Raw genomic sequence first — 21,059 nt, 5'->3', positions numbered from 1 at the left:
GCCTGAAACTTCGCTTACTGGTGATCGTGAGGGTGTGTTCTTACGGGGGGTTGTGTTGCGTCTTCTTCAGGGCCCTCAAGACGCAGCCGAGGGTGTAGGCGTGCCGTTTGCACTGGGGCCCACAGGTAAGGGGGGCCTTTTGCGTGCTTTTCCTTCTGAGCAGCTCTCCGCAACCCTTCCTCCCGCATGCACATCTCCTTAGCAGGCAGCACCTTCTTGCTGCGCGCGCGATAGGACGTTCTTGCGGGCTTGCTCTTGCGATGCTTGCATGCAGGGTATGCAGGAGGCCCTCCAGGAGGTTCAGCAGCATCAGAGGCTCCAACCAGTGGGCGCCGCAGACGGGTAGGGGCCTCTCCGGAGAGCCTCCCTTTCGTGTTTTGTTGCCTAGAGAAGCCTGTATTTTCGGAAGTCTGCAGTGTGAACCCCCGTAGCACTTCCGTCCATGTCACGCTGACCGCTTTGGGTTAGAGTTTGAGGCACTTGCAGCCGTCGGAAGAGGGTGTTTTGTGTGTTTCAGGGAGGCGAAGCAGCGAAAGGTGGACACGCCGCTGCCAGCGGGGGGGGGGGCAGCCCGTGCATGCCCCCTGCAAGTGCGCCTTGCCACCAAGGGGGCCCCTATGGCCGTCCGTATATGGAGCAGCCCATGAGTATGCGACCGAGGGCCCCGCTGCCTCCTCAGGCAGCCCTCGCGGCTCAGGCCCTCGGGGGGGGGCCCCCTGGCCCCGAGGGCCCCTGGGGCCCCCGTGACCAGGGCGGCCCCATGCCCTCTATGGGGGCCCCACCGGGAAGACCTCAACACGGTGAGCTTCTAGTGTTCGGGGCAGGGGAGAAAAGGGGTTGAGGGGCTTCAGGCGCCTCCTAGCTTGGGTGTCTGAACTCGGGTCGGCTCGGATTTCTGTGCGCAGGCCGCGGCAGAGTCAGCTGGATGCCTTTTGGAGGGGGCCCCATGGGCCTGCGTCCACCCTTTGGGCCCTTAGGGGCCCCCGGTGTCCCCCCGTTTCTTCCTATGGGGAACGCGGGAGGCCCTCACGGGCCCGCGGGGCCACAGGGAAGCGGAGGCCCGATGGGCCCTCCTCCTATGGGGGCCTTTCCTAAGGGCCCCAACGGGATGCCCCCCCCACTGGAGGGGGCCCCCGGCCCTGGAGGCCCCCCCTTCTTGGAGCCTGGAGGGAGCCCTCAGGGGGTCGGGCCTGGACAGCACATGCAGCCCCCGCCTCCTCCCTTTTTGCGGGCTGTAGGAGGCCGAGGGGGCAGCCATAGTTCAGGCCTCCCCCTGGAGGCAGCTCCGAGTGCTACGGGGACGGAGGCACAGTCGCGCATGAGGGGCCCCCAAATGGGGACCGCCCCTCCCATGGGCTTGGAGATGGGGGGGGCCCCACACCATCCTAGGGCGGGGCCTCCCTTCTTTATGGCTGCCCATATGCACCTGCAGGGGGGCCCCGGGATGCCCCCTCCGCCTCCTCCGGAGGCTTTCGGTATGAGGGGGATGCCTCCGGACTGGGTCCATGGGCCCCCTGGAGGCCCCCCCATCGGTCCGAGCATCCCGCACTTGGGGCCCCTGATGCATCCACCCCAAGGGGACCCAGCATGCAGTGCTGCAGCTGGAGATGTCGCTGCCTTCTCGGGGTACACTACGGGAGAGGGCCCATTGAGGACGGGGGAGCAGGGGGGGCCCCCCCTCGGAGGGTCTCCGGTTCCCCGCGGCGACATCGTGGATGGGCAACAGCAGCAAGCAGGAGTGGGAGTAGGGGGCCTCGTGGATGCAGGCGAAGAGGCAGCAGTGACCAAGACTCCCGAAGAAGCCGAGGAGGAAGCTCTTTTCGCGTGGCTGGAGCAGGTGGGGAGGGGAGGGGGGACGAAGGTGGGCATTCTTTAGGGGATTTATCTATTAGGGGAGTGCGATGTCTGGCTAGGGTGACGGGATGGCGTAGACTGCCGTTGTGGCTGCTGCAGACCCTAGTTACGGCCACTCCGGAGAAACTGATGCAGCAAGTGGGGCCCCTCTTACAACCCCAAGACGGTGCAGCAGCAGCAGCAGCAGCAGCAGGCAACGTTCTAGCACTGCGGGGGCTTTCTGCCTTCGCCGGCCTGCCAGGTCCATCTACGTTGCGGCTGCTGCTAGAGCTGAAGGACCGACTTCCCAGATGCAGTGCGGTGCCTCTTGTCTCATCTGTCATGTCTTCACTACCGAAATGCGCCTCACCGCCAGCAGCAGAAGTCAAAGCGGAGGAGGAAAAAGACGGGGGTCCAGAGGTGAGTCCCCCCGCATCTCAGCGCGTTTGCGTAAGAGGAGTCAATAAAAATGAGGAAGGTGCCGAGTCCAAGCTTCCTCCACTGTGCATACACTCGGGTGCAACGAGAGCAGGAGCAGCGGCACGGGTGTGTCCCCTAGGTGTCTCGGGGTTGTCGCTTTCTGCTGCAACCATGCAACTGCAGTCACTGAGTTTCGCTGTGTAAGGGCCCCCCTTTCCCTGGTGGGGGGAGAAGAGGGGGGACTGTGGGCCGGGCGGGGCACCACTTTAAAGGTTTTCGTGTTCGCGAAAGACGCCACGGAGGTGGACAGAAGGCAACCCCTAGGCGCAGTAGGGTAGCAAGTGGGCAGGAGGCAGCATGATGCAGCAATGCTCCCGGAATGCATCCTGCAGGGAACCGCACAACAGACACCCCACAAGAGCGATACAGCTGCGTTACTGAGAAGCCACGGGGCTAGGGAGTCTCTTTCAGATGTTAGAGCGTTCGCCTAGCGCGCGACAGAGCGAGAGACTTTTGTTTGCTTTGCCGCCTGGGGAGTCCTCAAGCCGTGGTGCCTGTGCCGCAGCCCCTAGGGCTGAAACTGGAGGAGGTGCCAATAGATGAATTTTGTCTACGACGGCTCACTAGGGGTTTGTCCAGCCACTCCTCCACAAAGAGACAGTACACCCGCCGTCGCATCGCCTTCCCGGCCGCGTCGGCCTACAGCACACAGGTAGGGGCAGCAGCAGGGGCGACAAGGCAACTCCATACTCCGGAAGGTCTGTGCGTGGCAACGACTGGCTCAGAGACTCCCCCGCGAGACGTAGCAAAAACTTACCCAAGGCAGCAAGTCGTTTAGGAGGACCTGCCTAGGGTACAGCACGACGGGCCCCTGCTCTTCTTCCGTTTTTGCCGGTGTTGCCGCTGGCGTAGCAGATGCCGCGGGGTGCTTCTCCTTCTGCGAGGTCAACAACTGTAGCCAGCTGTTGGGGGCCTCGGTGAGGCTGTGGGTCACGGAGGCAACGGCGGCGGGGCCCCCTCCTGCGAGCGCTACGTCTGTAGCGGCGGCAGAGAGCTGCACGCGAAGAAGAGGTGCAGCGAAGGGCCCAAAGGCGGCGGAAAGCAGCGTCATCTGAAGCACGTGCACGTACACGGCATGCCGGTATTTTTCGTTCTGCCCTCTGCACCGCTGCAGCAGCGACAGCCTGCAGACGCCCTTAGGAGGCAGCTCTCTGTAAGCCATGCTGCCTCCTAACGGCGTCTGTAGGAAGGCGGTTTCACCCCAAACGCGCAAGAGACGCGGACAAAAGCTGCAGCAACAAGGGGGGCCGGGCAAGGCTCACGGGGAGTCCTGTTTGGTGGAATTCAATCAGCTTCAAGGCAACCTCCGACTCAACTGAGATGCCCATACCAAAGGCTGCATGCATTACGTCATGCAACTGCACCACCATCATCACACACACACAAATACACACACATACATACATACGTACATATACATACATACATACATACCGCTTTCTGATTTCGCGTGCGTTCATGAAGGCATATGGAAAAAAAACCAGCGGAAAATCTAGCGCAGGGCGGCCAAGTTGCATACACCCCAACCCCTGTACTTACTTGACGATATCGAGTCAGGATGTAAGCGAGCTCCTCGTCCTCCACGAACCTCACGGGCTGGCGGTGTCCCGCATGCAGCGAATTTCCATCGAGAAATTTCATCAGCGCATACCTAGACACACCATCAAACCCTGCATCCGCCTTCAGCACCCTCCAATGCGTTGCAGGCTTAATAGGGGCCCCTCAGCTCTCACAGAAAGCGAGTTATTCAGACCCCGTATTGCTAGCCTGCCCCCAAACCCTATTTTACCCTAGAGTGTTTTCGGGAAGCCGCCTCAGTCCCTCGTAGTCGATAAAACGATCATCGAAGAGTGGTCGCTGTTTCAGAATTTCTCGCCCCTCCTCCTCTTGCCTTCCAAGCACACATACACACAAATACATACACGCAAATACATACACACACAAATACACACACACACTCCAATACGTACACATACACACAGTAACACTAACTCCAAGCCCTAACGCATTCGTTAAAACTGCTGCAAAACGTAGCACACGCGAAAAACATTCTTGAACCGCCAGCGTGTGGCTAAGCACGGTTCAGTCGCATTCCTGCAAACCACTGCTCCCCCCTTGCAGGCTGCATGCGGGGTGTCCCCAAACCCTTCGCACATCATGAACTGCCTCATGCGTTCGAGTTGGCTCTCTACAAACATCTCGCTCAGCGTCGCAATATGCAGATCTTCTTTTGGCCTTAGCACTGCGTTAATTGCGCAGCGTGCGGCAATATCCGCCTTGAAGAGGGTCTGCCACAGAGAAGTTTTCGACACCCTTCGCCGCACTGCTGCTGCCGCTGCTGCTGCTACGCCCCCTACCGCTGCCAACGCCAGGAGAGGTGACTCAGAAGCTCCGCTAGCTGCCCCTATTGCTCGTGGTGGGGCCCCTTGGATCCGGGAGTTTGCATGCGAACTGCCTGAGGCCGCTTCCCATACAAACTCCTTCAACACACGTTCCGGACGGGTTTGGGCCCGATCCCCGGCAGGGGGCCCCTCACGGGGCCCCCAAGGGGGCCCCCAGCTGGCTACGCTCTGAGGGCCTCGGGGGCCCCCCAAATGGATCCGGTTCAGACGGTGCTGTCGCGCGAAGGCCTCTGCGCTGGAGAGGCCTGTAGAACTGCACAAGCGCCATAGTTTCCGGGAGCTCATCGCCGGCTGCGATGTAGAGGCTTTGTTTAGAAAAGGCGGATCCACTCAGACACCCGCGAAAACAAGTAGCAGGATCCTCGCTGGGGGGAGTCGATGCTAGGCGCCACCTTTTGGCTGGGGCCCCCGGGTGCTTGAGGAGCCAAACTCTGGAGGCCCCCTGAAACGAATACACGTCTATCTGAAACTATTACGGTGTAATTAAAGGGATAAATCCAGGAATCTTTGCGATTCCTGTACCGCCTCCTGGTGTCAAGGCTCTAAGCCAAGCACCCGCGTGCACATCGTTCCGTTCCGAGTTATGGGTTGCGGGATAGTAAAATCATGAAATGGGGCTTAGCGGCGGCACAAGAGGATTTGTTGCTATTTTTCAGACTTCCTTATGGATCAGCTTCCCCTTATGCGAGGTTAAAAATGCAGTAAGTGCCGAGCAGAGGAACTCGACTGCAGGAACCGAAGGCCAAATCTGTTTCGAATTGGAGCGAATCTTATCGCGAACACTGTCAGAAGGTTAGACTTCTAGCGAACGTACTTCGTTGGGGTGGTTCTGCATCTCTCCGGGTGCTAACAGAGGGCGGAGAGTCAACACCCCGTGTGCGCAAAAGGCCAACAGGCGAAACTGGGGTTTAGGAGAGCCCTTGCACGCATACTGCAATGCACCCCTTTACATCACATCCGAATTCGAGGACGAAGTCGCGCCTGTGATTTCAGGCAAGTGTGTGTCTACGCCTCCCTTCCTGGCTGCACATCGCCTGAGGCTTGGTTACTGGCGGAGGCAACAGCTAGGATGCCAGCATTAAGCTGCATATACAAAATATATAGAAAACTAGATTCTGATAAGGCTGCTGACCGCACTGGTTTTGTTGCTGCAGCAGCACCAGGAAGAAGCAGTTTTTGCTACACTTCACCAAGTGAGCGCGGTGGGCATCAAGGGTCCTAGCCTCTATATTTTTTCCCAACTAAAGGGGCAGACGAACAAAACTGCTGCTCGCTAGGCAGAACAGATTTAGCCATACAAATCTACTGTACACATCAATACAGGTCAGCAACCGCAGTCGGGACGCAAAGAGCTCTCGACCCTGGGGAGCTGTAAGATGCCAGCACCACGTCATGTTAGTCTGGCTATGCCCGTTTTAATCACGTAGAAAACTTGAAATTAGAAAAGCCGGGTGGTCACGCATAGAAGCAGAGCCAATTTTGTCCTGAAGCCTGTCGTACCCGACTTGGTTCCGAAGAGGTTCTCAGTTTCTTGTGATGCGACGTGGAACGCCTGCTGTTGCATATAGAGACAGCCCTCCAGGGGCACTGGCTTACTGCAGAGTCAGAAGAGGGCGCCTTTAGCACCATTGAATTCTCCCATGAAGATCTGCTGATCTCAATTTCATGTGCGCTCCACTTGAGGACGCTGTGAATTAACCATCAACTCCGGCCCCAATACCAATAGCAGACTATCAGGAGGTTAGTGCATTCTTTTCCAAATAGCTCCTCGTGCTGCCCGCCTCCTTCTCCAAGGATCCAGCGTGACGGGAGGGGGACAGAGACCTAGGATGCGCGTTGCTACACCCTCTAATGACGCCGACCGATTACGGCCAGTTGCACATAGCATTTAGCGCAACGACACGCAACGTTGCTTTGTATCATATCGAGCTAGCGCCGTTCTGCGGCATATAAGGTATGCGAAGAGCCAAACCCATTTTTGAACTCTTTACTACCTCTTGATTGAGTATGAATCGTGAGGTAGAGATTGCCAGCAAGTACTCACTCTCAATGGGGTTTGAAGCATGTAGTAGAATTTGCCGAAGTCTAACTGAGCCCGCTACAGCGCCCGGCTGACGAGAGGGTGGTTTTGTTAGATAATTTCCTCTAGCAAAAAGCCCGAGTATGCACCGTTGGTAGTAGCATAGTGGAATATTCCCTCCGCTTCTCCTTTGCTCGTTTTTAGCCGGAACTCATGTATGAAGGGACACCAGAAAGCAGAAGAGCAGCATCGACCTTTGGGATGCCTCCACGAATCGTGCTCAAACCCTGCCGTTGACGGCATCAATTCCACGGATATATCAGCGAGAGAAGTGCCCAGCTCTTATTAGCCCCATGACAGGCGCATAAGAGGCTTAAAAGTTGAGCCAGCACACATGTTGCGGGAAAACTGCGCCGTACCTAGCTGAAGTGTGGTAGCGTGTACAAGCACAACAAGCTGTCGCGGTGCAAGAAGCCCGGCACCTGCATCTGTGTTAATGGTGGAAATGTCAATTCCCCAACGCGATACAACAAGCAAGCCAGTATTCCTTAGGATTAGCTTAAGAACTGAGCGCATCGGCACTAAGGCGAGGACACTAATTTATACCAGCGCCACGCAGACACCGAAGCCGCGAGGGGAGCTTCGCCCCCCTTCGCCCCCCCCGAAACTTTTAAAGGCCCTCCAAGCAAATAACACGAGCCTCTCTCTTCCTCCTTCGCCTTTGCCTGAAGGAGATGAATTCAGCCGACTCAATACGACGGTTTCAGCTGAGTTGGCAACAGCAGTGGCAGCGGCAGCTCCAGCAGTGGGCGGTGGGGTTACTTTTGAACACACTCCTCTACGCCTGAGCGGCTGCTGCAACAGCTGCAAGGGCTTCTCGAGAAAAAACCCTTTTTCGTGACCAATGACGTTCTCGATTCACCGGAAATGGGCTTCTTTAGAGCTTAGAATAGCGGACGGATCCAAAGGACGTGGCAACAGCGCCCGCTGTAGATACAGCTAGTGCTGACCGACCGCAGCGGCAGCGGCAAGTCATGTAGACAGCCCATCCATCTCGCGTTGCCTCGGCATACCAACTGAGAAAGAGGCAAGGCGTCCAGCTTGCGTTTATAGCGCTTAGACGTCCCCGCATCTGCTGCTGCTGCCGCTGCTGCTGCTGCCGCTGCTGCCGCTCTTGCAGCTGGACAGGGGGGGGGGAAGAAAACCCCAACAATAGCCGTTCCCTCAGCAATGCACCTGACCCCCCGAGCTGCATGCACCACAGAGCCGCAACTAAAGCAGCAGCACACGCGGGGTGTTGCGTGTAGCGACAGTGACACTTGGGGGCCTGGCACGCAAGAGACACCGACGACTACTGCTGCGCACTCCCCAGCAGACACAACACGCAGCCGTTTCAGCAACCCTCAAAAGCCGCTTGAGTACTGCAAGGGGACCCCCCACCACTACCTCGCTGAGGACGCCTCCCCCCCTAAACGAGGCCTCCTAGAGCGCCTTGAGCGTCTGCGCGAGCAACTCACATCCAGCAGCTTCCAGCAGCAGCAGCAACGACAACAACAAGAGCAGCAACGACACCAACAACAGGAGCAGCAGCGACACCAACAACAAGGGCAGCAACGACAAGAGACAGGATATCCTCCACCTTTTCTCCCAACGCTACGCACAGCAAAGCTAGCTGCTGCACACCCTCTCGAGGAGCGTCCTGCATCTCGACGAGACAAATTCTCGGGTGCAGCAGCCACGTATTCCTCTTTGCTACCCGCAGCATCATCCGGAGGCACAGAAACGCATGCAGAGAGTCACATACGCTCGCCGATTCTACCGACCACACCAGCCACGGCCGTCTCTCCCACAGCGGAAGACACGCGCACCAACAGTAGCGAGAGGGGGTGGAGCACACACGCCAGCAAAAGCTGCACGCATGCAACCACAGACCTGCAGCTGCTGCTGAAACAACGCGCAAGCAAGGGTAGCGTGGCAAAGGCTGCTGCAGGGCATGCATTCGCCACGATCGCCACTAGCTGCAACAACAAGGCCTTCTCTCCGTCGTGTAGGCAATCACCCTTCAGCGGAGATACGCCACAGGAGATCTCGAGCGCTACCAGACAAGGCATCAGCATCCACAACGTCAGAACCTGCTGCAACACGTCGTGTATACGCCAACGTGCTGCAGTAGCAGCAACTGCTGGTGTGTTCACGCCACATCATCACTACCCGCACAAACAACAGCAGCAACAACAGCAACAACAACAGCAGCAACACCAACTTCTAAAACTCAGAACCTTTTTTACCCCCGGAAGCGGCAGCATGGTGCGTCTCTCTTCCACGCGAAAAAAATGCAGAGGCAGACACCAGGGGTTTGCATTGGTATCAGCAGCAGGGGCAAACAGAACGTGAACTTCTCCCCACCCACCATTCTAACCTTTGCAACTAGACTTTTCGCATCCTATTCCCTACCTAAGCCGCACACCCCTGCGGCCCCTGTCTCTCTCTCTCTCTCGCTCTTTCTTTCTCAGTGCATGCACATATTATTTACAGCATCTCGATAGGTAGCCGTCTCCGCATGCGCTCAGGAGCCCGCAAACGGTGGTAGCAGCAGCAACAGCAGCAGCAGCAGCATCAGCCACCAGCGGGAGTCTGTACAGTCCCCCCAGCAGCAGCTGGAGGGCGCTCGGCTTGTATCTGCATGCAGCGCCAAGAGTGTGAGCCTACGCCCATCTCTTTTCCCGTATCTGTCTGTACATACAGCTGTCGTTCTCCCTCCAACTGCGTGCTCCCCTGGCTGTCTTCTGTACTCTCCCCCATCTGCCTCGCCTTCACCCTTCTGGCGTTTTCTCTCTGTCTTCCTCTATCTCTGTCTGTCTGTCTCCCTGTCTGTCTCTCTCTCGCTCGGCATTGAGCCGTTCAGGGGGCCTCCCAGCACATGACGAAACAACCCCCGCCCCCCTCTAGAGGAGCGCTGTGTAAGAGACTTCCTCGCTGTGCCTCTGGCTCTTCCGCTTCTCTGCATTGCAGGAGAGGCTTCACCGACTGGAGCAGAGGCTGTCTGGGCTGCACGCTGGCCTCGAAAGGCAGAGACAGCATCGCTTTCAGGTGGGCGCCTCGCTGTTGTCTTGCCGTGTGTCGCCCCCTTGTCAGTGTCTGCGTGCTTGCCTGTCCTCCTTTTTCGGCTTTCTTGCAAGTCTCCGAGTCTCCCCAGCAAGACCTCTGCCGCTCAGTTGCGTGGCACTGCCTCAGCTGCGTTGCGCCTGGGGGGTTCCCGCCGCTGCTTGCTTGCTGCAGCACACGCAGCGGCGCGTCGAAGGCCTAGAAGAGGCTGTCTGCGCAGCCGAGGAGAAGACGCACACGGCGCTAGATGCTCTCAAGGCTCGCGTCGCGCATGCCGCTCAGAGTCTGATGCAGCAGCAGCAAAGGGCAGACGAGGAGCAGCAGCATGCAGAGCGATACAGTCAGGAAATGGCAAAGAGGTAGGGGGTCCTCTCTTCTTCGTTGTTATATCCAGCACGCTCTCTGAGCGTGCTGGTAATATTTTAACGCTGAGGCAGACTCAAGAAATATGTCGGCATTGCGGCCATCCTAGAGGTGCCTGTCTTAGCAGCTGTGGGGGGAAGGAGAGGGGGAGAGAGAGGGCAGAAGGACAGAGTTCAGAGGCTTCAAGGCAGCGTTCTTGCTGAAAACATCGCTGCCAGCTCTCCCTCCTGAAGGCCTCTGGCGCGCTGTCAGGGTTGCTGTCTTGATGCTTGCAGGCTGCAGCAGCTGCTGCAGTCTGAGCAACGGGCGCTGCGAGACGCGGAGACGTCGCTGTTGCACGCCTTCGAGGAGAAGGCATTGGCACTCAAGTGCGTTCTAACGAAATACTTTGCTGGCGAGATCCTGCTCACGGTTCTATTTCACCTGGAATTTGCAGCTGCTGCTTTTCCAGAGGGCAACGCGCGCTGGAAGCAGACGCAAGCGCTCTCTCCGGATTTTGAGGCAGCACTGGGGGTGCCTCTTGTTGCTGGTGTGTGTGTGTGTGATCTCTCTCAAGAACAGATATCCTGCAAGAAAATCAGCAACGACAAGGGCAGGAGGCCAGCATCGTTCACTACTGCGAGGTCCTCTAGTCGCGTTCTGTAGCTACCCTTGATGCGTGGAGTATTTTTTAGCCCCTTGCTCTCGCTCGCGCGTGTGCCTTGCCCCCGCCCCTCTTCCTTCCTCTCTGCCTTGGTTAGTAAAAAAGCCAAGCACCAACCACGCTCAGACTGCTGGCAATATCCTTTCGCTCCATCACGATTCGATGACGGACGGTGCCTCAGGTTGAGATACCAAAATTCCGGGAGGCCCTGCAGGCGGAGGTTCGAGAGCGCGAAGCCATGGAAAGCAGGTCAGTTCTGTACATACACGTGCAGGCTCACTCAGTATGAGCTTTGCGGTATAGAGTTCAGCGTGTTTTCCCGCTTTAGCATGCGTATCCCTTCAGGATCGTCGGAGAAGTTGCTGAGCAGATGCAGCGCCTGCAAAACTTGATCCAACAGGAGAAAGAAGCGAGGTAAGCGCGTGGCTCAAACTCAAAATCTGTGATCAAAGGGCCCTCTTGTACAAATATATAGGTAACTGATACGCTGTATCTCTACATATACACACATCTGACTCTAGATATATACACATATATATGTCTCTCTATAAACATGCAAATAGCGCATCATGAGCAGAGTTCTCCAATAGCTAGGAGGCACCCTCAGACAGGCAGTCGCTCGAGTTTTAGAGGCGCTTAGCTGCTTTCAGGAGAGCACTTTGGAAGCAGGCTGCCGCAGGCCTGTCGGGATGCCTTAGCGCTGCATTGTTTCTTCGGTTCTTTGGAGCCTTTGTTCTCAATGCCCGCTGCTGCTTCTCTTGTCTCTTGCTTGTCTGCCGTGCCTGCGGGCTGGTATGTGCTCTAAGTTCTCATAGAGAGACGAATTGCACGCTGTGTCTGCATGCGTTCCGCTTTTCCCGCTGGTGCCGTGGTGTACACGACGCATGAGGCCTGCCTCGTTCTCTGGGTGCCTCTAGGGAGAAGCATTTGGCTTCGTTGCTGAGTTTGATAGAGGAGGTAGTGCGTGAAGTACAGCGTGACGTCCGCAGAGAGGAGGAGGAAAGAAAGAAGTCTGAAAACTCTCTTGTGTCTCTGATGGAGCAGACAGTAGACAGGATCACTTCCGCCATATAGATGCCCCGATTTTTTATCGATAAGATCCCCCTGCAAGCTCGCCGGGGGCCTTTGAAGCTCCAAAAGTCGCCTCACGTGTCTGAGCGCAACTGGCTCCTGAATGTGCTGGTGGCCGCTTCGGGAGCTATGCTGGTCCTGCCTTATCTGTCACTTAAAAAGCCTCTGCGCTCTCTCGGCACTTTCCTTGTGGGCTGCCTACAGCAAGGCTCCTGTTGGCGAAGGGGGATGGGGGAATGCGGCTGGCGCGGTGTCTGGCGGGAGTTGGAGGCGGCACAACGACTCGCAAAAGATCATCGTAGTGTACCTATCGCCCCAGGCAGACTCCTGGCCGCTATTCCGTCTCAGTAGATCAAGGTGTGCCTGCCTCACGCACACTGCTGCATCAGCAGCTACACCACCTGCCGCTGCTGCCGGCGCAACGGACGCTGTGACGCTACATCAAATGTAGGTGTTTTCGAAATCGAGGCTGATATAGGAAGCATCCTTCTGACTTTGCGTCTAGGCTGAGGGGAGGAGCGTGGAAGACTGCTAATCGGGGAGGGTGGCCGCGTAGTCTGGGGCTGCTGTATAGGTATCCTGGCAGAAAAAAAAGCGCGAGGCCTCTTCACTGGCAAAACCAGGATGAGAATTGGGGGGATCGGGAGTGGGTGGAGGAGTGTGGGGGTGGGAATGCCTAGTTGAGCAGTTTCCAGTGGTGCACTACGAACCCGCAAATAGCATATAGACCTGAAGTGAGCGCAGGAACTAGCCGATGATGCTGATCATCTCATGGAAGCACTCCAAGTGAACTCTCGATTGGCCCTGCTAACTTACGAGCTGCAACAAATACGAGCTAAATAGAACACACGCCACACACAGTGGATACGATACGCATGATGGGTGATAAGAGGCCAGTGCGCCCGTGGAATCTGGATTCGAACGCTTTGCGACTGTGCGCAATGTAGCATTTCGCACAGGGACACGATCAATGCTAGGAGTGCGCGGATGGTGGAGCGACGCTCACCCCGGTTGAAGGTCGCCTGCCCTCTTTTGCCACTGCCGAAGGCGTGTGGAGTGGTGCCGGTAAGGTTTTTGTGACAGAACGGGGAGGATGTCTTGCATGAGCCCCTTGGACTAGATGCTGCATATCCTTTTGTTGAGCCTCGGCATTCGATTGGAGGCTCAATGTGTATCCCCATGGAAAGCCTCAAAGAAAATGGGCCGAGGAGGTTTTTGAACAGCAGCAGCACGCCGCAGTGTAACGGACACCGCACCTCCATGTGGAAGAGCTCAGTGTGTTTCTGCGCAGACACGGCATCAGCAAAATGCCACCACAGAGCCAAAGTGCTTCAAAGCCCCAAAGCGCAGAACACAGGAAGCTACACAGCGTAATAGACACAAGGCATTTGGTGCGTTTGGGCTTCTTGGGTTCAGCGCCGGTGTATGAGCGGTGAGGCTCCTCCAAACATCGCTTTTCAGTGGGCCACATTTGGGCATCCCAGAGGTTTTATTTGGCCTTTCACGCGCAAGAATGCAGCACGACTGTGCCTGCGCTCTACCGTCAACATCCAGCACAACCTGTCCATTCTCGGGAAAGGGTGAACGCCTTCGGCGGCAAGGACTACGAACGAACCCTTGACTATCTGCCTCCCCAGGGAAAGGCTCTTCAGCGCCTGCTGCCCACTTTAATACCTTTAGGAATCAATAGTGTGACGCGCTCCTTGAAAAATTTACACGCGACTACACTATTGTGCAGCTGAACATTGTGTGTGGCTGAACGCGTTTCCATCTGATTGCGGTGCATGTTCTTAGATCTAATTCATCGCAGGGTGTCGTTAGCTCGACACAAGAATACGCCATGCCGTGTACACGTGCGCTGGATGCAGTGTGCAACTAGCTATGAGTGCTTTGCATGCTTGGTGGGAGTGCAGCCACTCGCACCGAAGCTGTCCCTAGCCCGATCGGGATGAGGAGCGAGGCCAAGAGAAGCTTCCCTCTGTTTTCAAACACGCTCAGTAGCTTTCTATTCAGTTTTTATTGAGCCTGATGTAAACGATGTGCCTATGGAGACCATAGATGAAGAGTTACACACTACAGCCTACTGACGAGGGCCCCTGCTCGAGCTGGCCCTTTGTCTTGGGTGCTCAAAGTCAGTCGACAGGGGCACTTGCCACTCCCAGGAGTGCACTACTGGCGAAAAGCCACTGCTCACACGTCAGTATGTGTGGAGGCCACGAAGTTACTGCGAATCGCCTGTAGACGAACATCTGGCCGTTGTTTGTGTGGTTCCTCCCAGCAAGGCACATGGACGACACAGAAGAGAAAAGTGAAAAAAGAAACGCGCAAATCAACCCACGAGTACATCGCTTTGTGTATAACTTTAGGTTTCAGCGCATAAACAGTCAGGCAGAGTCTTTACGACAAAAAAGGGGCCGGCGAAGGGGCCCTTAGACCTTTGACTGCGCCTCCCTTCCCGCCTCAGACAGGGGCTTCCTTCCCTCTGTGTCTTGCCGCTCTTAAAGCTTTCCTTCAACAGTACACGCAAGATCCGAAAAAGAAAGGACTAAGGAACATAAAAGAGCTGCATTACTGCCCAGGTGAACCGTTGAAAGGTTTCGCCTTCAGGGGCTTGCAAGAGCAATCAAGCGACCGCAGGCCGTAAGGCCTAACAGTCGGGTGACCAGCGGGGACTCTGGTGGTACATGCGCATATATATAAGTACAGGTATATTTACCCCAAGGAAATAGGCAGGATATATGCATTTCTCTTCTTTGAACATATAACCAGGAGGAAACATGTGTTCCTAAGGGCGAGCGTGGCTCCTCGGCGTTATATATCAGACATACCGTCGTGGACTCTGGCCGAACCGATATCGGCACCTGTGTAGGGCCCTCCCGCACTCTTGTTCTTCCTTGAAGTCGTTTTATTCACCGACTTTGAGCTATTCTTCGACGGTTTTCTGTTTCTTAGGGGTCTTGATCCAATCCATTTTTGCCTTGGCCTAGCCGCGCTGCCGTCCGCCACACGAGCACTGCCGATTCCTGTTTTCCCCTCATGTTCAGCACGCGGCTGCATGTGCGCGCGAAGAGTCAATAAATTGGTTCGCTGACCATACCACCGGCTCTTAAGAGCAGTTCCCCCTCTTTCTAGCCCCTTAGCTGCTTGCGCTCGTCGAGAAGATGATACAAGCCAACAAGGCAGCGGTTCTTACGGACTTCAACCTGGGCAGCGTCTCCTTGCAGTTCATGGAGATCGAGTACTTCCTGCTTGTCTTTAGTAGGATCACCAAAATTGCTTCTCTACTGGCAGGCTTCGCCTCTGCCGCACTCATGCAGGCCGCCGGTAAGCCAAGCCTCCCAGCACAACACAGCACCAGCAAGGGTAGAGCAGCAAAAACCTTCCAACAGTCACAAAAGCCTTCCACTCGCCTTTTGCATTGCTCGCTCGCTGCTCGCACGTTGCACACTCTTTGGATGATCACAGTGCGTCGATATTGTGTCTGCCGCCTGCCCGTTCTAGGTGTAACCCCCGAATACAAGCGGCTACACCTCCTCCATGTCTTAGCCACAGGGGGAGCCTTAGGAATTATGCTGCTCGTGCTTCTAATCTCCACTTTCTGCAGCATGTGGGGCCCTGGCCTCGCCCTCAGAGGCTGTGGTGCAGCCAGCGTCTCTAGGGCCGTTCAGGTAATGGACACTGCGCAACAAACCACTCTCAGGTAAGAGTGCACTCCCTCTCTTCTGCCACCCCCCCTTCGCCAGTCGCCCGCTCCTCGCGCATCCCGTCTGCCGCCACTCGCACTCTCGCTACCCTTCTGCCTGCCTGTGCGCATCTGTGTTCAGACTATTCAATTGGGGCCTCCTCTGCTACGTTCTGTCGTCCGTTGTATCCGCGTTGCTCTTCCAGCCGCCTCTTTGCTGCCTCGTCTTGGTCGTCCTCTTCTCGATTTCCACGCTGCACATCTACATGAACCAGGAAGAGATCAAGAAGGCGCTTCTCCCACGGGCCCTCACCCGAGGGGTCATCCGGGGGAACCCCCTGGCTAAATGTGTAGCGCCAGCAGAAAGTTGCAGCGACGCCACAACCGAGTGCGACGTCTGGTTCGCTCCTGGCTGTAGCCACAGCAACCACATCTTCCCCGCCTCCTCCGCCTCTTCCACGATGGAGACACTCAAACTGCCAGGGGCCTTCGGGGAAAGGCCCTCTGAGCGGGGGGGCGAGGGCCCCACCGTGTCTAGGTTCCCGCACGTCGCAGACGCTAAAGCCGACAGCCACGCAACGCGCTTGAGTTACGGCGCTTTTAGCCAAACAACGCAAGAATCAGCAGCACCTCGTCACCACCCGCAAGCGGCGCACCAGTCAGGAGCAACTGAGGGGGAAGCGGGGGGCTTCACATTTCGGCAAGTGGCACGGTCAGCATACGCCTCCGCAGTGGGAGGCCTGGAGTATTTTCTTGGCCTTGAGGGCGAAGAAACACGCGCGGTTCCCGTGTCTTACCGGGATGAAGACTAGTGGCTCAGTCCAAGGTATACGCCAACCTCCCTCCGTACATGCGGCACAAAAAGAGCCGGCGTGATGGAGGGGCCCCTCTAGGGGGGTTGTATGGGTGTACAAATCTTTGGCGGTAAACGTATCCATGGATGCTGTAACATAGCACTCTGAGTGCCCCCTCTACGCATGCCTTAACTACATCTACTGGCACGCGCATGCACCCGAGAAGGCCTGCAGGGGAAAGGGAGGAACCATTCGTTGGGGCTGCTGCTGGCGGCCTAGCAGACAGCAAGGCAGTTTTCTGGCCGTTTCTGCTGCTGCCGCTTCCGTGTGGGGAGGGTCGTTGACGCGCCATGTTTGAGTTGGCGTATTTTTCTGTAGTAGTAGTAGTAACTTTGGAGTTTCTAAGTGCGCTACCACCTGTTAAGAACACAGTGCCTTCCCCCACCGTGCCGCCTGAGGAGACCGTGTCAGTAAGGGGGGTAAATGAGGATGGAGAAGGGAGGAACGGAAGGGGTGATGGTGGCAGAAGTGAGCTCTCTTGCTAGAGATCTATAGGCATCTGTAAGCTCTCCTCCTCGCCAGCGTTTCAGGCTGGCTGCCACGCTGGGTATCGAGAGTTTCAATGCGAAAAAGAGCTCTCTGGAAGGCATCCAAGATAACGTCCTTGCAGCGATGATGTGTGGCATCAATTACGCCCTAGGACAGCCCCACGCCTCCCCGTGCAGCCTCTGCGGCTACGGCAGCGTCTCGAGGTTGTTCCTCGATTGCCTTTTGGAGGCGCACGCGTCTGTAAATAAATGCATGCAAACGTCACGGGTGCCCAATTCGCAAGGGGGAGGGCGAGGCAAAAAACCGACTTAGAGGTGATGGTATGCATGTCTCAGTCGTGTGGAAGGCTGCAGAGATGCGGGAAGCAAGTGTACAGGGGTCGTGGTAGTGGTCGCTGTGTGATGCTGCTGCTGCTGCTAGCCCTTACCGAAAGTGCTCCTCTGTCTCTACATCGCGTCGGAGGGCCCCTCTGTGGACGGTTGCTCTGCAGCCTGCACCATAGCCGCGCTGCATAGCAACACCGTGTGAGTTTCTTAATGGCGCTTTTCCGCAGCGCATGCTAAGTGAGGGGTGGCCCTGTACGGCTCTTAATGCATCCTTGCAGGATGTCTTTAAAATGCGCCATAAGACGCCGTACCGGCGTGCGGCTGGACAGACTCAGAAGTGTGTGGAGCAGGAAGGGGGGTGGGGTCGTGTGGGGTAAGGGGGGAGAGGCAGCCAAAGAAGAGGCGACAGAAGGGGGTAAGAGGCCCCCCTCTTTCTACCACCCCTTAGAGCAGGGTTAGTTTTGCCCAAATTCAGTATTTCGAGTGGAAACTCACCGGCAAAAGGGCATGCAATCGACTGCCCTTTCCTGCGGCAAACACAAGAAGACCCCAAAACTGCGCTCTCTTCCAATATTGAATCGCTGAAACCCCCAAAGAAAGCCAACAAGACGGCACATAATTTGCTGTTTTTCTCCAGAGAGAGAAAATGCTCTCCATGCGTCGTCCGCTGCCGTGCGGCCTCACATAACGTGCAGGATGGCTTCCTCTTCAAAAACATGCGGACAGACCCCCGATGCATCATCCAGGTGCCACCTGAAGAATCAAAGGTTTTGCGTAAGGAAGAGGGAAGACAAACGCACAGCGGCCCCGGGGTGTACAGACAGCGCGAGGCTCAAAATCTGGGGATGCATGTGTTTCGCGTCTAAAGAGGCCGGTCAGCACGTCGAAATCGCAGAGGGGCACGCCGATGTCAAGTGAAGGGAGTTGGAGAAGACAAATTCAGAAAACACTACGCACAGTACAGCCCTGCCAGCTTCGTACCGCTGCGAAACAGGAAGCCTGAACTGCTCCTGGGTAAGAGGGCACTTAAAAAACACAATATCCGGAGCTCCAAGAGAGCGGCCTCCCGTTGCTGCGGGGCCCCTCTGCTGCGGTTCTACTGAGACATCGTCTGCTTCATCGCGGGGGCCTGCTGACGAGGCGTGAGAACCACCAAGAAACAAGACGCGCTGCATGCACAAACAGCGACGCACTGCAGCCTCATGAAGCTCTCTTTCGGCAGGGCAGGGGGGAGCGCACGCAATCCACCGCCGATGCAGCTCTCTGTCCTGCCCTCAATACTCCCAAGTCTTCTTGCCTCGAGCCCTAGGGGACCCTCGAAGGCGCATTGCATTGCATTGCACAAGCGAACGCAGAAAGGAGAGAAGATCAAGGAGACTAGCACACTCAAGAACCCTCCTTATCCCTCCATTTTTTGTGGATTTTTCTCCCCTACTTCCGTGAGTTCCTTGATGCCACCCTCGGCAGGTGTGGCCTCCCCTAGGGCCTCCTGAATAAGACGAGCCGCCTTCACAGCCAACTCCCCCGCGTGTTGTGCTGCCGCTTCCACCGCTGCCTCGTCCTCCTCTGCAGCAGTTTCTGCTGAGCAGCGCTCCCCGCAGGGCACCTCCCGTAAGCCGGAGTTGCTCGCTGCAGCAGCACCTCCACATCCTACGCCAAAAGGTACAGACAGCCCCCGTGTGTGCCGGTGCAAAGATGCAGCAGCAGCTCATGATACTGAGACACCCCATGGATGCGCGCTTCTGTCGCTTACCAATAGCCGTAGCCTTCCGGCAAATGGTCACCAACAGGTCCGGTAGCCGCTTCGCCAGCGTGTCAACGCCACGCTCAGCCTCCTGAGCGCTCCTCTACGACCACGTGGACACACATACATATACACATACACACACATATACATCTACACATACATATACATATACACATACATATACATATACATATACATATACATATACATATACACGTACGTATACACATACACATGCGGCAATAGCGCTATGCAGGTGCAGATCCATATTTACAGCTACAAGCGCAGCCCATGTGTCCAGACACTGTAGAAGGATCTGTATGCGCAGCAGGCCGGTGGCCGGGCAGAGCAACCCCCGGTGACGCACGCTGTCGTTCAAATCTTCCATTCATGAAGGTGTTTAGAAATGTGCCATATTCCTTCCTCTTTGCTGCATTAAGATGCATGCGCTACACAATTCGGGGAGGCTAACGAATGCTCGATGGGGGAGCTCTGAGAGAGGCGGTCTGTACCGCCGCCGATGATGACCTGCTGCACACTGCGGCCGCCTCTTTCCACGCAAACAGGCAGTAAAGAGGGAGATAAGGGGTTTAAGTCTGCATTGAAAGCAGCAGTCTGCACGAATCCTCGCCGAATGCGGCGATAGGCAGGAGGGCCCCCCCTGTTCCCCAAAATGGACTGAAGGCCTCGGGGTGTTTTGCATAAACACCCCCCCCCCTGTTTCCCACCGGCAGCACCGACCCCCCGGGGTTCGCGGCCAAAAATAGCCGGTGGGCAGTCTTGCATGTGAATTAGCAAATATCTAATAGCCTGGACTCGGAATATTGGAATCTCAGGCTTCAACTCGACAATTATATACGAAAAAGGCGTAGGGTGTCTGCGTAGAGCAGCAGCCCCTCGTGCTGGCTCAACGCCTCGTAAACCCTCATGCTTCGCTTTGCGGCAGAAATGGTTCCTTCCGCTGTCTTCAAAGCCAATAAGGAAGCCGTAGAAGGAGGTCTCTCCCAGCCATCCGGCATTCGTAGTCTGACTTACCCCGGAGGTGCCCACGGGGGACAGACGCGTGTATGATGATCGCCAGGCACTTCTTGCAATGCCCATGCATTTTTTGCAAATGTCCATTTGCATAGCCGGCCGCGCGCGTATACACACGCGTCGGAAGAGGATTTCCGCAGAATGACTCATGGCCGCCGGCCCCTCAGCATCTTCCCACATAGCCGTCGTCACTTCTTCCTGCCTCGGGGTGTCTGTACACCTCTGGGTACATAGGGGCCTGACCTTCTCCGGCTCCCCACTCACGCATCTGCGTGGACGTGCCTTGGAGAGCGTTTTTCGCCAGTCCACACCTTTTTCCCGCCATGACTTCACCTCCACTGTTGCGCTTCTGCCCCCCCCCGACAGGAGATCCTCTGTCTTTGGAGAAAAGTACCGACGTTCTGCAGCCGCTGCATGCGCTGCCCGGACTCCGCGCGGAGTGTCTGGCAGCAGTAGGGGTGCCAGAAAATGCAGACGACTGCTCAGACACCGACTACCAGGTACTCCTGCAGCAGATCGAGGCCCTTCTGCTTAAGGGAGAGTGCAAGGAGGCGATGCTCGAGCTCCTTACCGAGGAACGCTTTAGCCAACTCTTCACACTCATCAAGTGAGCTGGAGGCACCCCGCAATCCTAAGCACCCGCCGCGGTGCAGCCCTTCCATTGGGCTGAACTTCTCTGCTACAATCAATGCCAATTGCGAGTTCTTCCTTGTATGAAGCAGTTCAACGCTTCTGCAAAGCTCTCCGCATACCTCGTCAAGCAGTCTCTGCATCCACACCGCTTGCACTGCTGGACGCTATGCGTGCAGTGCGCGTGTCTCTGCTCTCTGCTCTCTCTCTCTCTCTCTGCAAAACGTGTAGCCTCACAGTCTGCCGCCAGCTAGCTCTCCCGAAATAGCCTCTAACTTGCCAGGATTATGCCTCCTTGCGGCGCAGGACGCACCGAGTCTCCTGGCTAGCGCGTGGCGATGGCAGAAATTACCCCATACACAGCCTATAACCTATAGTA

At 56.5% G+C, this 21,059-nt stretch overlaps 6 protein-coding genes across 6 annotated transcripts in view; 4 read left to right on the top strand and 2 right to left on the bottom strand.

Annotated features, from left to right (window-relative positions):
• The first annotated feature begins 649 nt into the window (after window positions 1-649).
• Window positions 650-2,457, top strand: LOC34617372 (basic salivary proline-rich protein 1). Its single transcript, XM_026336237.1, has 3 exons — window positions 650-800; window positions 906-1,837; window positions 1,954-2,457. The coding sequence occupies exons 1-3, from the start codon at window positions 650-652 to the stop codon at window positions 2,455-2,457; spliced, it is 1,587 nt and encodes a 528-aa protein (XP_026192022.1).
• A 116-nt stretch (window positions 2,458-2,573) lies between these two features.
• On the bottom strand, window positions 2,574-4,983 carry LOC34617371 (ubiquinone biosynthesis protein COQ4 homolog, mitochondrial). Its single transcript, XM_026336236.1, has 8 exons — window positions 4,881-4,983; window positions 4,459-4,738; window positions 4,103-4,204; window positions 3,853-3,964; window positions 3,576-3,671; window positions 3,071-3,364; window positions 2,878-2,952; window positions 2,574-2,639 (listed from the first exon to the last, which is right to left on the bottom strand). The coding sequence occupies exons 1-8, from the start codon at window positions 4,981-4,983 to the stop codon at window positions 2,574-2,576; spliced, it is 1,128 nt and encodes a 375-aa protein (XP_026192021.1).
• A 4,085-nt stretch (window positions 4,984-9,068) lies between these two features.
• Window positions 9,069-11,920, top strand: LOC34617370 (golgin subfamily A member 6-like protein 4). The gene is made up of 7 exons (XM_026336235.1): window positions 9,069-9,232; window positions 9,306-9,434; window positions 10,479-10,571; window positions 10,760-10,826; window positions 11,061-11,095; window positions 11,192-11,260; window positions 11,764-11,920. Exons 1-7 carry the CDS (start codon window positions 9,069-9,071, stop codon window positions 11,918-11,920), a joined length of 714 nt encoding a protein of 237 aa, XP_026192020.1.
• A 3,158-nt stretch (window positions 11,921-15,078) lies between these two features.
• On the top strand, window positions 15,079-17,186 carry LOC113147057. Its single transcript, XM_026336234.1, has 4 exons — window positions 15,079-15,241; window positions 15,419-15,617; window positions 15,742-15,947; window positions 17,119-17,186. The coding sequence occupies exons 1-4, from the start codon at window positions 15,079-15,081 to the stop codon at window positions 17,184-17,186; spliced, it is 636 nt and encodes a 211-aa protein (XP_026192019.1).
• Window positions 17,187-17,948: 762 nt separating this feature from the next.
• On the bottom strand, window positions 17,949-20,375 carry LOC34617369. The gene is made up of 4 exons (XM_026336233.1): window positions 20,229-20,375; window positions 19,009-19,115; window positions 18,250-18,480; window positions 17,949-18,021 (listed from the first exon to the last, which is right to left on the bottom strand). Exons 1-4 carry the CDS (start codon window positions 20,373-20,375, stop codon window positions 17,949-17,951), a joined length of 558 nt encoding a protein of 185 aa, XP_026192018.1.
• A 363-nt stretch (window positions 20,376-20,738) lies between these two features.
• LOC34621906 overlaps window positions 20,739-21,059 on the top strand; it is a gene marked incomplete at its 3' end in the record, with an annotated part of 4,964 nt that continues 4,643 nt past the window's right edge. Inside the window, exon 1 of the mRNA XM_026336230.1 lies at window positions 20,739-20,860. Coding sequence (XP_026192015.1) covers window positions 20,739-20,860 — 122 coding nt within the window. The remainder of the gene's footprint in view (window positions 20,861-21,059) is intronic.

Source organism: Cyclospora cayetanensis, unplaced genomic scaffold (assembly GCF_002999335.1).
Source record: "Cyclospora cayetanensis isolate NF1_C8 unplaced genomic scaffold, CcayRef3 CcayRef3_contig_99, whole genome shotgun sequence".
In the NCBI taxonomy this organism is placed as follows: Eukaryota; Apicomplexa; class Conoidasida; order Eucoccidiorida; family Eimeriidae; genus Cyclospora; species Cyclospora cayetanensis.
Note: the sequence above shows the minus strand (reverse complement) of the source record. Positions and strands in the feature narration are given on the sequence as shown.